Source organism: Abramis brama (genome assembly GCF_963993115.1).
Source record: "Abramis brama genome assembly, chromosome: 8".
Taxonomy (NCBI): Eukaryota; Metazoa; Chordata; class Actinopteri; order Cypriniformes; family Leuciscidae; genus Abramis; species Abramis brama.
Genome location: NC_139970.1, coordinates 42,615,286 through 42,629,911, shown reverse-complemented (window position 1 = coordinate 42,629,911; position 14,626 = coordinate 42,615,286). Strand labels below are relative to the sequence as shown.

At 39.3% G+C, this 14,626-nt stretch overlaps 1 protein-coding gene across 3 annotated transcripts in view; it reads right to left on the bottom strand.

Annotated features, from left to right (window-relative positions):
• The window catches only part of rab3gap1 (RAB3 GTPase activating protein subunit 1), a 51,230-nt gene that overhangs the window by 17,545 nt on the left and 19,059 nt on the right, over nucleotides 1-14,626 (bottom strand). For all 3 annotated transcript variants that reach the window (XM_084122413.1, XM_084122414.1, XM_084122415.1), the window contains exons 12-18: nucleotides 14,524-14,616; nucleotides 12,506-12,675; nucleotides 9,776-9,883; nucleotides 8,770-8,942; nucleotides 6,876-6,930; nucleotides 3,195-3,518; nucleotides 1,473-1,610 (exon numbers count right to left, since the gene is read on the bottom strand). In XM_084122413.1, coding sequence (XP_083978539.1) covers nucleotides 1,473-1,610; nucleotides 3,195-3,518; nucleotides 6,876-6,930; nucleotides 8,770-8,942; nucleotides 9,776-9,883; nucleotides 12,506-12,675; nucleotides 14,524-14,616 — 1,061 coding nt within the window. The remainder of the gene's footprint in view (nucleotides 1-1,472; nucleotides 1,611-3,194; nucleotides 3,519-6,875; nucleotides 6,931-8,769; nucleotides 8,943-9,775; nucleotides 9,884-12,505; nucleotides 12,676-14,523; nucleotides 14,617-14,626) is intronic.

Here is a 14,626-nt window from a genome sequence, read left to right as displayed (position 1 = left end):
AGAAATCGTGATTTTATTATCTCTAATGTGAACATCATGGAGATGTTCTTCCAGACTCCAGAATGCAGTGTAATCGTAACCTTTACACCTCTCATTGTGTCTCAAATAGGGCAGCACGATTAATCGGAATTTCCATGTAATCGCACTTAAATCGAGTTGGCTTATCGTGATTTTGAAATCGCAAAGCCTGCTATTATTTGTAAGCGCAGCTTGTCATTGATGATCGGCTCTGTAAACGCTGCTCACTCTTAAAGCACTGTGAGTTTGAGTCACTTATAATGTGAATTTGAAAAAGCAACACGCGTCAAACATCTTTCCAGACATGAGAAGCATTTATGAGCCTCTTTTCCAACAGCAGACAACATTTAATAACACGCTTTTACTCCAAACTCGCTTCATAACGACAGTTGAGCTCATCCTCCTGTCAGATGATGTGCTTCTGACACAGAATAAGGCAGTCGTGTGTTTATTAGTCATGTTTAATCAAAGCGTTTCAATCTTCTGTTTATTCAGATACAGCGATAGGGATTTCCTGGAATGATGTGTGTTACACCGTGTCCTAACTACACTCGACACGCGGTAAAAGGTTATTTTCCGTGTTTATCAGAGTGTTTGCCCTATCCAGCCGCGACGGCGACACGCGACGATTCTATTTTTCTGCGACGTCGCGCTGGAACAACAAACACAAAGTGTGGCGATGATAATCTCAGGTACTGTTTATGTGCTTTATTTAATGTTAAAAGCGTGTAACGTAACTTTGAATATCATTTAGTGCTCCAGCTTTGTAGCTGTAAAAGCAACAATGGATAATTCACCTCAGATCTTGAAATTAAACAAATGGAAACAAGAACGTTCAAACTGTGAACAAACAAGTGCATTTGATAAAGACTGTTTTAGTAACTCAGTAGCCTATGTATTTTTAATAATGTTTAAATGGTGTAATATTTGTGAATTTGATTATGTAGCTACTTATCCATTTTCTTGCGAGTGCCGTCAAGATTACGCTCTGATGCCGTGAGACTCCGCCCACACACTGTTGTGATTGACTGACTCGCCCACACACTGTTCTGATTGGCTGACTCCGCCCACATGCTGTTCTGATTGGCTGACTCCGCCCACATGCTGTTCTGATTGGCTGACTCCACCCACACACTGTTCTGATTGGCTGACTCCGCCCACACGCTGTTCTGATTGGCTGTGAGTTTTGATTGATTTTGACGCATCTCACAGTCGCGTCACGTCTAGTGTGGACAAACAAATTATTTGTCGCTGGAATCTTATCGCATCACATCTGGTTAGGACACGGTGTTATTGTACATGTGAGACTCCCCCTGGTGTGCATTTACTACCGATCAGCCGCTGCACTGACAAACTTATAAAATAATCGCAGCCTTTGCCAAATCGCGTGCGGTTTCGATTAATTGTGCAGCCCTAGTCTCAAACAAATAAAATCCACGGAGCAGCGGCCTCACCTTAAACGACTCCATGTCTGAGAGCAAGCAGGCGCTCTGCATACGGGCACGGAGATGCGCACCTTCAGCCGACGTGCCGAGTTTGGCCAGTACCTCCGACTGCTCCTCCAGCAGGTCTTCAGTCATGGGCGCCGGCTCCTGCGTCACACACACACAACAGTTATGACCAAACTGGGGATTAGATTAGATATGGAGAGATGCTAAAACAAAGAAGAGAAAGAAGAGGATTTTTTAATGTTTTGGTTTGGAAATGCATTGGTTTAGGATTGTGGAGTGGATAAGTGCTGGTGGACAAGGTACTATGGCTGGGTAAAATATCGATTTCTCGTTTTTAATCGATTCTCATTTTTACGAACCGATATCGATTCTTAAATCCCAAGAATCGATTAGTCACCCTGTTTTCAGTTGATGAATGAATGTAACATTGTAGCGCATCCCATCCAATAAATCGCAATAATCTTTGTGCTTTGTTACTATTGATATAAAACAAAGTCTCAGATTTCAAATTACGTCCATTTTCTACAAAATTCAAAAACATAAATACCGTTTTGGCGCTGTGGCGTGAGATCGCTCAAGAGAAGCACATGATCTTCTCTTCCGCATTAATAACACCAGTTACAGCACGAAATAAACATGAATGAGCGTCTGAAAGTGTGTTAAAAGATAGAGCACAACTTATCGAAATCCGTATCATGTCACATGGAATCGCTCAATCGGTGTTTCAACCGTGGAAAGACGTCAGTAAATCAGCTTGTAAACAATGTCATGTAACGTCACATTTACCTCAGAAAAACCATATCCAGTGATCATAAACTCGTTAGTCAGCCAGAAAAATGAACTCTAGAGGAGCATTTTGCTAAATATATGCACCATATTACATATTCATTATAATTTTTAATGTTCTTCAATTTTGAATGCATGTTTGAATAAATCTGGCTGGTTTTTATGACAGCCACCATTTAAATGTTTATATTTTATATAACTTTATTATTATAAAAATAAATAAAAGTGTATTTTAAGTGTTTGTATACAAATCAGTTAATTTTTATCTCCAATATTATAGTAGGCTAATGAAGCCTATAGGCTACAACTGACTCCCATAGTTTACAGCATTAGTGAAGAGATTTGTTTTTCTTGAGAAAATTTGTCATGTATTGTTCCTGATATCCAAAATAATCAATATTGAATCGAATCGAATCGAATTGTAAGCTTGTGAATCGAAGTCGAATCGAATTGTGAAATTTGTGTCAATACCCAGCCCTACAAGGTAGTTAAACAGAAAATCACTCAATGCTCTTGACTGAATAAATTTAGTAACTTTAATAAAAATACATTTCTTACTTGAACGCTGCTGTTAAACGCTATGGCGAGGAGATACACATGGCGGAAGGTTTATGCTAAAAGGGCAGACTCCGGAAGCCAGTGATTGGAGTTTATAAAGTTATAAATATGGATATTTTTCTTACAAAAAGGCATGGCTTTGCTTCAGAAGACATTTATTAACCCCCCTGGAGCCGTATGGATTACTTTTATGATGGATGGATGCACTTTTTTGGGCTTCAAAACTTTAGGTACTCCCATTATAAAGCTTGCAAGAGCAGGATATTTTTTAATATAACTCTGATTGTGTTCGGCTGAAAGAAGAAAGTCATATACACCTAGGATGGCTTGAGGGAGAGTAATTTTCATTTATGGGTGAACTAACCAGCGAGTGTGTTATACCTGTGTGACGGGGATGTAGAGCGGCTCCTGTGAGTTCAGGAGTGTGAGTTTGCCGTGTGGCTGCAGTCGACCTTCTGCTTTGCTCTTATTGGCTGTTTTTTTCTCGTTCTCCGTGTCCACCTCCTTCATCTCATCCGTGTCGCTCAGACACTCGAAGAACTCCTCTTCACTGTCGCTCCACGAGTCCCACGACTTCCCGGGAGAAACCTCAGCAGGTCCGGCGCTCTCCGGTGCCAAACGGCTTTTGTCCCGGCTTCCGTCTGATGTGGCGCTCTTCCTCCCTTCATCCCTTGCTCTCTTTCGCTCAATGCAGCAGTTCAGCATCTGGAGGTGATGCAGAGCAAAATTAAACACACAAGAATATTCACTATCGCTTAATTTTTTTCTTTCAAGTCTTCAGTGTCATACGATCCTTCAGAAATCATTCTTATATGCTGATATGATGCTCAAGAAACATTTCTGAATATTATTATTAATAAACAGTTGTGCTGCTTCAGATTTTTGTGGAAACTGTGATACTTTTTTTCAGGAATCTTTGATGAATAGAAAGTTTAAAGGTCCCCTATTATGCAAAATTCACTTTTGCATGCTGTTTGGACATAAATGTGTGTTGGCAGTGTGTGTACGCAACCAGCCAATAGTGATAAAAATCCACTCACTCCTTTTTTATTAATCCCCATAAATCATCAGCACTGTCTCCCAACGACCTGTTTTCAGAATGCTGTTTTAGTGACGTCACTAATAAAGGCCCCGCCCACGAGTGTTGACAGACACTGCCGTTCTAACATAGCCCCGCCCTGATCGAGTTCTGACGAGAATGTCTCCCAAGCGTTGTAGGTGTTGTGTGGCTGGATGTATTAATCCACATAGCTCTCTCTATTTACTCCCGAAATCTGAGGCAGCCGCTGAAGACGAGGTGGAATTATTTTGTTTTTAAAGAAAATGCTCCCTCAACTCTACCGAAATTCGTTTATGTACTTGCACACTTCTTATAACTTACTGTGTTTACTCAGCTCTTACGGTGATTTTCTGAAGTAAAACTGACACTTCATCTTTTGTGTGATGTACAATAAACTTTATTAAACTCATCAGTATATGTTTGATCATCATTCAGACAGCAGACTTGTAGGCTATTAATAAATAATGGATACATACAAGCAGATGACAAATACGTTATAATAACCGTAATTAAACTACTAAACTATACCTGTTCCATCTCTATACAGCACTCTGACTCTGTAGGCATTATTGTCCAACTCGAAATGAACACCGTTACTGAGAGTTTCTGATATTATCATCATTCCGTGAGGTGAGATTGCCCTGAGAGACTGAGCGCGAGCTCATGAAGCTCCGCCCCCTGGGTCGTGCAGCAGCAGCTCATTTGCATTTAAAGGGCACATACTAAAACAGAGCGTTTTTCTGAGCCCCAACAAATGACAATTTAAACATGCTGTAAAAAATGATCTGTTGGGTATTTTGAGCTAAAACTTCACATACACACTCTGGGGACATCAGAGACTTTATTTTACATCTTGTGAAAAGGGGCATAATACGGGACCTTTAAAAGAACAGCATTTATTTTAAATGGAATATTTTATAACATTATAAATGCATTTACAGTCACTTTTGATTAATTTAATGCGTCCTTGCTGAATTAAAGTATTAAGTTCTTGAAAACAAACAAAAAATCTTTTGAACAAAAGCGCATAAACAAGTTTCTCAATTATGTCATCATTTATTCGCACTGATGTCATTCTAAAACTCCATGACTCACTTTCTTCTACCACTGTACTCTATAATGTGTCATTCTTTCTATAATTTGTCAAAATAAATAAATAATGTCCTTTGAAAAATTAAATGGACAACCTAAGAGTTATATCAAAATCAGATGAAAAATTTGAATTATTTAAAGGAATATTTAATATGTCATAAACTAAAGGCCCATTCACACCAAGAACTATAAAGAAAACTATATTAGTTTTTGTCATCTGCCGCTTTAAATGCTCGAGCTCTTTAAAGCAGGATGGATTCTGATTGGCTGTCAATGTTTTTAAAAAAGCTCTGAAAGTGATTCCAACGATATCGTTCCTCTGTGCCGTTATTGTTATAGTTGTGGTGTGAACTCGCATTCTTTTACATCTAGAGCGATTTTTAAAATTATAGTTAAGACTGCCTGGCTTGATTTATATTTTTAATCTAAGAAATCTAACTGCTTAAAATATGTTTGTTTTCACTTTGAAACCAACATTAGTTCTGAACTCATTTTCACACTGAAACTGATGTTTAAGAGATGATATTTTCACAAATAAGCTCAGTTGACTGAAGACTGTCTGATTTGACATGCCTATCATGCGTGTTTGTGAATGAACGCTGATCTGGACGGTCCCACAGATGTGATCGTGTGTAAAGAGTCTCTCAGGGTGTGTTCACACTTGTCAGGTTTGGTTGGATTAAAACGAACCCTGGTGCAATTGCTCTGTTAGTGCGGTTCACTTGAATAAGTGTGAACGCTGCCATCCGAACCCTAATGCACACCAAACAAGCGGACCAAGATCCACCTTTTCAGGGAGTCTCGATCCGCTTCAAAACGAACTCTGGTGCGGTTCGACTGAAATATGAACGCAACCCGGACCAAAGACATCTCAACGAACCAAAAACAGGACATGATGTCACAAGATGCGACTCTGAGAGGGACAGAAAAGCATACCTGGTTTTTCTCGTCATAAGGCGCGTTTCCATTACAGATTCATGCAAAACTCTTGCAATTTTTTCAAAATGTCGGGGGAAAAACTATCGCGAAATGACGGCGTTTCCATTAACCGATGTTATACGACTAAAACTTAATTTTTTCCTCTTGCAATAAGTCAATCCAAAAATCATGGTGACATACATTGGGCGGTTTATGTATCTCAGCCGCCGCACTGGCCATTATTATTAATCAAAGGAGACGTATGTGTGTTCTCCAAGCATTAATGGTAAGGACAGACCCTTATACTGTGAGCGGCTCATATGAGGTGTTTCTGGGTGTTTCTCCCTCATTTCTGCTTCGAGGTCTTGATTGTGGCATTTCTTTGAGGTTTAGAATCCAGTATTCCTGTAATTATTCTGTCTTTTATGAATTTAATGAAGAACTCTGTCTCATATTCTGTCCAAACACACCGCGTCATCTACGTCAGGTGACCTGTAAATGCGCAAAAACTGTTTCCATCGCAGTTTTGCGAAATATTTCTTTTTCAAATTGCCTGAAAAACCTCCTCATGCAAGCGTGAAAACTATTTTGCGATAAATGGGAGTTTTTGCGAAATTGACGTGTTTCCATTGGCCGTATTTTCAATTCGCAATTTCAATTTGCGCAATTTGAAGGGTAATGGAAACGCGGCGATAGTCATGATGCTGCACTACAGTATCGGAAATTCGACGGGAATTTGTGCCGCTATTTTGACTCCTTTACACATTTTAAAAGCTCTTCATGAGTTCTCAGCTCATTGTTTTGGATGTTCGTTAAGTTCTGTCACAAAATATACTTCATAAAAGCCGTTTTTGTTGTTTTGTATCATCAGGTTCGGTGTTCAAAATGACGCTGTGAATGCTAAGTGACTAAAAAAATTATAATTTTCTTGGTCCAAAAAGAACCAAACTACAAGTGTGCACACACACCCTTCAATGCACATGAAGACTCACCTGCAGTTTCTGATGTAGAAGACAACACCTGAGATCAGGAGGGCCACTCGCCAGTCTGAAACACACAACACAGAGGCGTTCATCATACAATCAATACAGTCTCCCATCAGGCCACAGCACAACAGCCGTGAGGTGAACAGAGCCGCACGTATTCAAAGGCTTCACTCATTTGCACACAATGACATGAGGAGATGAAGGACCGCAGGGACACCAGAGGAACCGTGACACATCGCGTTATTGTTTCTCCGCCAATGTTATCAATGATCCGGACGCCTGCAGCTCTTTCCCAACAGGCACGGAGTACAACAACATTACAGTACTGCCACAATTCATCACCTCCACTGCAATGATTTCTGGGCTTTTTGCATTCATTTAGATGACAGTAGCGTACAGACAAGAACACAGACTCGAACCCGAGTCCTTATGCGTGTCACGAATCAATCGACTTCACATTCATTCTAAACTATTTCCACTGCAAAAAATTATCTTACTCAGAATTTCTGTCTTGTTTTCAAGTACAAGTATCTAGGGGTTAAACAGATCCAAGTTTGCAGTTTTGGTTTGAGCATTTGGGGGTCCCAGCATGCTCTCTTGTGAGATTTATTTGTTTGTTTGTTTATTTTTGCAGAATGGTCTTTTGTGGTATCATCCACACATGCAAAGTTGGTTGATACATAACTGCAATAAAGTAATAGCCAAGTTAACATTTACATAGGATATATGATGTGTTTTGTATTATTTAAGCACTACCTTTAAGTAAACTACCTTTACTTAAAAAAAATTATACTTAAAATGTTAATTTCCAGTCATCTTTGCAATAACTGAAAGCCATCTTTTTCATAATATCGGTCATTATTAGCAAAACACATTTTAAACATGGGGAAACCTAATTGTTAAGTGATTATTTGATATTATGTTGGTGAAATAAAATAAAAATCACTGTGTGCTTTTTATTTGGCCATTAACTGTCAGTGGTGAATCAAACTCGACTGAGATACAAATCTACATCACACAATCCCAACACAAATCCCATCCACATCAAGGATGATAACTATAATTATAAAGTTTTAATAATCCAGTCAAATCACGTATTATTTATATCGCAGTTTATATAATATATTGCTACAATAAAGCGGCTCTCCAGTGTGATTATGGTTTTACTCGTGTCTGACCTTGATGGACTGAACAGAAGAAATGAACCGGAGAAGATTTCCACATCAAAGGAGGCGGAGCCTCAGAGCCACACCCACCTATTACATCATCACCATGGACCAATGGTAGTTCAAAGGTGTTTACCAGGCAGAGCAAATTTGGAAAAAAACTTTAATTGACCGTTCGCAAAGACCCGCCCCCTTTAGTTACTGTTGCTATGACCGACAAGCCACGCCGTTCTCACGCCACACCATGTTCTCACGCAGTGAAACACACATCGCGCATGATCGCGGAGCAGAGAGGACACTGCTCAACTTTCAAAGTTGGTCATTTTTTAAAGAAATTTAAACAATAAATACCGTTTTGTGTCTCTTTAATGTGTCTGACAGATCGCTCAGCTAAAGCTGCTCGTGAACCGATCATCTCTTCCTTCTAGTTCATTTATAGCATCAAATAAACATGAATGAACATCAGAAGGAATGTTGTTTTAACTGCGGAAAGACGTCAGTACACTCCAAGTTCAAATCCTCCAACGTTAATCTACTAACTCTCCTGACTGCTTTGTCGGACAAAAATGGCGGATTCGTCGGATGGCGGATTATGATAGGTCAGATCGCCTGTCAATCAAACTCCCTGCGAAGGGTCAATTGCTTATAACAGAACATACACTAATATAGTTATGGTTCTGGATGTGAAGGGGCATTTATTCTGCACATTACATGGTTTGTATGACTTCTCTTACCCATAGATCAGACAGTTGTTTTCCCAGCGGTAGCGCATCTCCAACACGAACTCCTGCCACAGGTGAGCGACGGCACGCACTCCTCCGTGATGGAAGTTAACCATACAGATGCACAAGGCCAGACGGTACGTCAGACTGTCGCACGAAGCCGATTTCAGCTGATTATAGAGATGCTGTTCACAGGGAAACACAGTCAGGCGCTGAACGCTTCTGTGCATTTGAGCAAACCACCAGCGCTGCTCAGTTTTACTGCATAGTAGAATGTTAAAAGACTGCAATCTCGATACATACACCCACGTGATCTTATTCCCAAATGACAACGATTCGGCTCTGTCTATTAAACCTTTGACAAGTACGATCACAGTGAACATTCAGACATGCGTTCTATACATGAGAGCAGTTGTCATGTATAGATATGAAACAGCTTCACATGCAGTCTTTTCAACCACACACAGTATCATAATTTATGTATTACAATAATTCATATTATCACAGAAGTACTGGGATAAAAGTTTATCATTCGGAAATAAACACTGATGACTACAGTAGCGATCAAAATAGAGTAAATCACCTTTTGAAAGTTACTTGACGCTTCGAATAATAATTGTCAATTACATCGTTACACCAGTAGGTGGCGACAAGTGACTGTTAAAAATGAGTCATTGAATCATTCGCTCAAGGGATTCGTTCAAAAAACGCTGATTCATCCAGTAATGAAAGTATTTATGAGTGAGCCATTCATTCATTCAAACCAATAAAAAAAAAAGATTAAATCAAATTAATCAAATATTTTTTTTTAATAGACTGCCGCAATTAACATTTTGAATCTCGAATAAATGCTATTATTCTGTTTAGTTGTCTGTTCAGAATAATGGTAGAATCGTGATCTCTATTTGAAAAAACAAAAACAAAAATCGTGATCCTCAATTTATCCAGAATTGTGCAGCTCTACATCTGAAACATGTCATAGCGTGATAATGTTCAACGATTCTATGTTCAGACTCACGTAATCCTCTGAGTCTTTGTCCGGTTCAGTCTTTCCACCTGGGCTGGGCTGTGTGGATTTAACGTCACTACTGTCTGTTTTATCCAAAGCTGCATCTGGGAAAAGATACTGATGAACAAACACAAAAAAAAACACATTTTAGACATCTCAGCACAACTGTTGTCAACATTGATAATAATAAGAAATGTCTTATATTTCTGAAGTATATATTTCCCTTCATATTTACAATTTTTAGCACACCAGGATGGAACATGAAATTGTCCAGCCATGACTTCCTGTTCCACAGGAGTATAAATATGAGGAAACACAAAGGCCAAATTCATTTAATCATCCATCACAATGAGTCAAATAAAAGAATATAGCTCTTATACAAAATAGAAAGTGTCTTTAAGAAAATAGCTTAAGCAATCCCAATTTCTACCATCAGGGCAATAATTAAAGGGATACTTCACTGATTAGCATTAAGCTTTTTATTAGTAGAAACCCTTTCGAATGACCGTGCTTCCCTCATGTCCCCCTGAGACGAGAGATTTCTGTATTGTGTGTCTGGAAAAAAACCCTCAGATGACGCAAAAATCATCATTTATCGTCATCAGAAGCTTATTTGTCCAGAGGCGAGAGACTCCAGCCAGTAGGAGGAGCTCGTTCCGCATGTGTTCAACCCGCCCATAGGGGGATCTCACGATAAAATGGCGTCTTTTCAGTTTCCAGTCGACTAGTAGCCTAGCTGTATCATTTCTTCCGACACTGCCCTCTGTAACCGGTAGGCGTGGCTTGGGCGTGGCCTCGTAGGGCAGCGAAGCAAGTGCATTCTGGGAGTTGTTGTCTTTCATCCACATGAGCCAAAAATACATTTTCTGGCTTTTCTCAGTCTAGAAGGCACCAACTTCTAAAATAATTTCACATTTCTACTACATAAATGACCCAATTTAAATACACATTCATCTTTCCAGCGGTGAAATATCCCTTTAAGAAGTTCCAATCAACTAAAGATGTTACGAATCTGCCTGAAACGTGTCTATATTGTCTAAAAATGCATGATGAGGATAGTTCGAGGGGCCAAAGACTCTCCAAGAATCACAGCTGGTGAATAGCAGAAAATAGTTGAGTCTCGGGGTCAAAAAGAAAAATGCTCCCCGCTCATCCAAAAACAAACTTATATTAATTTACCCAGACACTAGAACTTCAAAAGAGACCTGGTTCTGTGGTCAGATGAAGCTAAAATAAAAGACCAGAACCCACCAGATGGTGCAAACAGGGATAAAAAGTACCGTATGTTCACGGTTAAATATACCACTGGAGCTTTAATGTTGTGACCCTATTTTTTGTTGGAGGTCCTGGACTTCTAGTTCAGATCCATGACATCATGGACTCTATCAAAGACAAACAGATAAAAAATCAAAACCTGACGCCTCTGCTAGAAATCTTATAATGGGCCGTGGTCGGATCTTCCATCAGGACAACGATCCAAAACAAACATCAAAATCAACACAAAGATTGGAGCACAAACTAAAGCTTCTCTCACGGCCATCCCAGTCCCCCGACCTGAACCCTATAGGAAACTTCAGAGGAGAGTGTATCAACATGGACCTGGGAAACTGAAGGATCTGGAGAGACAACGTATGGAGGAAGGGTCTCTGATCTCAAAACTCATCAGGCGTTATAAGAGAAGACTCAGAGCTGTTCTCTTGGAAAAAGCAGGTTGCAAAAAGTATTGAATAAAAGGGTGCCATTAATTGTGGCCAATGTGTATTAGAGAAAAACATTCATTTTATAATGAGACTTTAACATTTTAATCAAAGGTCATGAGGATTAACAATGCAGATTTTTTTTTGAAGGTTTCTTTGTTCATATTTACCCAGGGTGCCAATAATTCTGACCAGGACTGTATATATATATATATATATATTATACACAAGATTTCAATGAGCAGATGAGCCGACAGTTACGTTACAGTCAGAAGCGATTTAAACATAACTAATCATATCAATCAATTCATGATATGTGCAATGATTGCAATGAGAGTAATTTAGTTTGGTCCGGTGCAGACACGCCAAATTGCTAAATATGCAAATAACCTGCACGAATCATCTGGCATGTTTTAATGCGAATCAAACAGCAAACGTGACTCCCGAATTAAACATCAGTCTCGTTTAGGCTAATTAAACAACAGCTACAGGTGCCACCCGCAGTTCCTGCGTCGCTGAAGTTGTGCCGACAAATGCATTAAACTACACAAGATGAAGCCTACGGTAAAGACCAGAGAGAGAATTATATATTATTACTAGTGCTGGGCAACGATTAATCACATCCAAAGTAAAAGTTTGTGTTTACATAATATATGTGTGTGTATTGTGTATAATTGTTTTCTATATATAAACACACACATGCATGTATATATTTAAGAAAATGTGTTATTTATATATAAAATATTTATATATAATATAAATTATGTATATATATGTATATTGCATATGCAAATATTTCTTAAATATATGATGTATGTGTGTGTATTTATATATACAAAATAATTATACACAATACACACACATATATTATGTAAACACAAACTTTTATTTTGGATGTGATTAATCGTTGCCCAGCACTAATTGTTACACAATGGTCGGCCTCTGACCAATACATCTTCATCATCCATTTCCTCACACTAATACGCTGCTGATCAGGCGCATGTAAATACCCAGCATGCTCTCTGTTTTAACAGCTCCTCACCAGCAGGATGGAGTTCAGCACGTCGTTGTTAAGAGGCGACTCCTCCACCCGCTTGTGTCGCCGTATGCGCTTGCGTGCGCTGTGGACCATGTTGGAGACGGACAGCTTGTGGATGGGAACAGCAGCCGGCTCCGTCAGTTTGGACAAGGCTTGAGTGATGTCACTGTTCTCTATGGAAACATCACAGAGGTGGGAGGAGTCAGTCAATCAAACAATACGCAAAAACACATAATATATAAGTGATAAGAGTTGAGCAGCCGCTGTTAGAAACTGATTCAATTTAGCATTTGTCCTCAGAATGACGGTGCAATGGAAAAAAATAATGTTTTCTTCCTCAGTATTTTTGTCTTGTTTTCCAGTATGAAAACAAATATGAACATGTCTCAAGATACTTTTACTTGAGCAACAAAATGACTGAATAGATTAGGTCTTGTTTTCTGAAAGTGATTAAGTGTTTAAAACAAGAAAAAATATCTGCCATTGGGGGTCAGAAAAATAATCTTAATTTGAAGAGACATTATTAACATAAACATTATTATTTTTCTGACCCCCATTGGCAGATATTTGTTCTTGTTTTGACACTTGAAAATGACACTTGATATGCAAGTATCAAGCGCAAAACGCAAGTAACTTTGTGGGCGGATCTCGGGCGCTGTTGCTATTATACCGGCGGGATAAATGACTCTTGCGCCCGACGCAAATCTAGAATCTGTTGGTCTGAAGTAGCTTCATTATTCATAGGTGTGGTTTGGGCGTAACGTGAAATAAACCAATCAGAGCGTCATCTCACATTCCCTTTAAGAGCAGGCGCGCTTGTTCCATGGCGGATTGCTATTATAACGGCGGATTTGCCAGGAGCGGTTCACAGCCGAGGAGACCGACGTTCTCGTCAGGGCCGTAAAACACAGAGAAGTGACATTGAGGATGGAGAAACACACCCAAATTAGCTTCGGTTAAACAGGCGTATAATAATTTGGGTAAATGTGTAAGCTAGATTTATGCCTATTTTTTCACATCTTCATGGACACAACAGTGATTTCCCTCATGTGGTAATATTTTTCCTTGTAATAATGTATGGTTTTCTAAAAATGTGAACTGCTGCGTCTGTGTAGATGAGAGAAGCAAAGTGCACACGCTACATTATGGCCAAGCATGCGCCCTTAAAATAGCATCTGAGTAACGCGCCGCTGACTTTAGTCTAGGTTTCTCCTGGTCTGTGGCGGAATTGTTTTCTGAAACTGCAAAATAGCACCAGGGAACGTTTGTGCCGGAACACGCCTCCTCTTTTCGCTGAACCGCCCCCGGGAGCGCAAGTTCATTCCCTAATTTACTGACGTGCGTCTGTGGAGGGAAAAGTCCGCTGTGCGTCGGGTGCAAAATAGGAATGATACATGCGTCGCTGTACAAAGTCAACTGCGCTGGGTGCAAGATAGGGCCCTTAATATCTTAAGTAATTTTGCTTCTCGAATAAAAGTATCTTGATTTCAGAATATTTCAATATTTGTACCGGAAAACGAGACAGAAATACTAAGAAAGAAAATCATTTTTGCAATGTGAATATCTCCAAGCCAGTATTTCAAGATATTAAAATAGTGGAATGAATGGCAGACACGAATGGAAAGAATGGATCCTAAAGGATGGCACAGTTATTGAACTGAACTGAATAAACACTGAACTGATTTGCCTCATATTTGATGAATTCTGCATTATTGATTCTGTTATTTTCCTGTTTATTACTGGGAAGCTGCTTTAAAACAATCTGTATTGTCTAAAGCGCTGCAGTTATAAAGATGACTTGACTTGATTCAGGCGACACATGAAGTAGGAATTCAGAACAAGAAGAAAATCAGTAACCCGATAACCCTAAAAACCTTAAACAATCATTGTCTTTACCATTCAGATAAAAACCAAAACCCTAAAACCAGTGAAATGTGTCTCAAGAAGATGCTTAATGAGATTTTCGGCTAGTCCAGACATATGTGGTTAATTAATATCTAGAAAGAAATGTTCAGGATGACCTTTCCCTTCCTCTTCAACAGAGTTTCTGCCCAGAATCTCCTCCGTGGTTTCCTTCCGACAGCAAAGTTTGTAGAACTCCATGAGAAATTCACCTGAGGATCA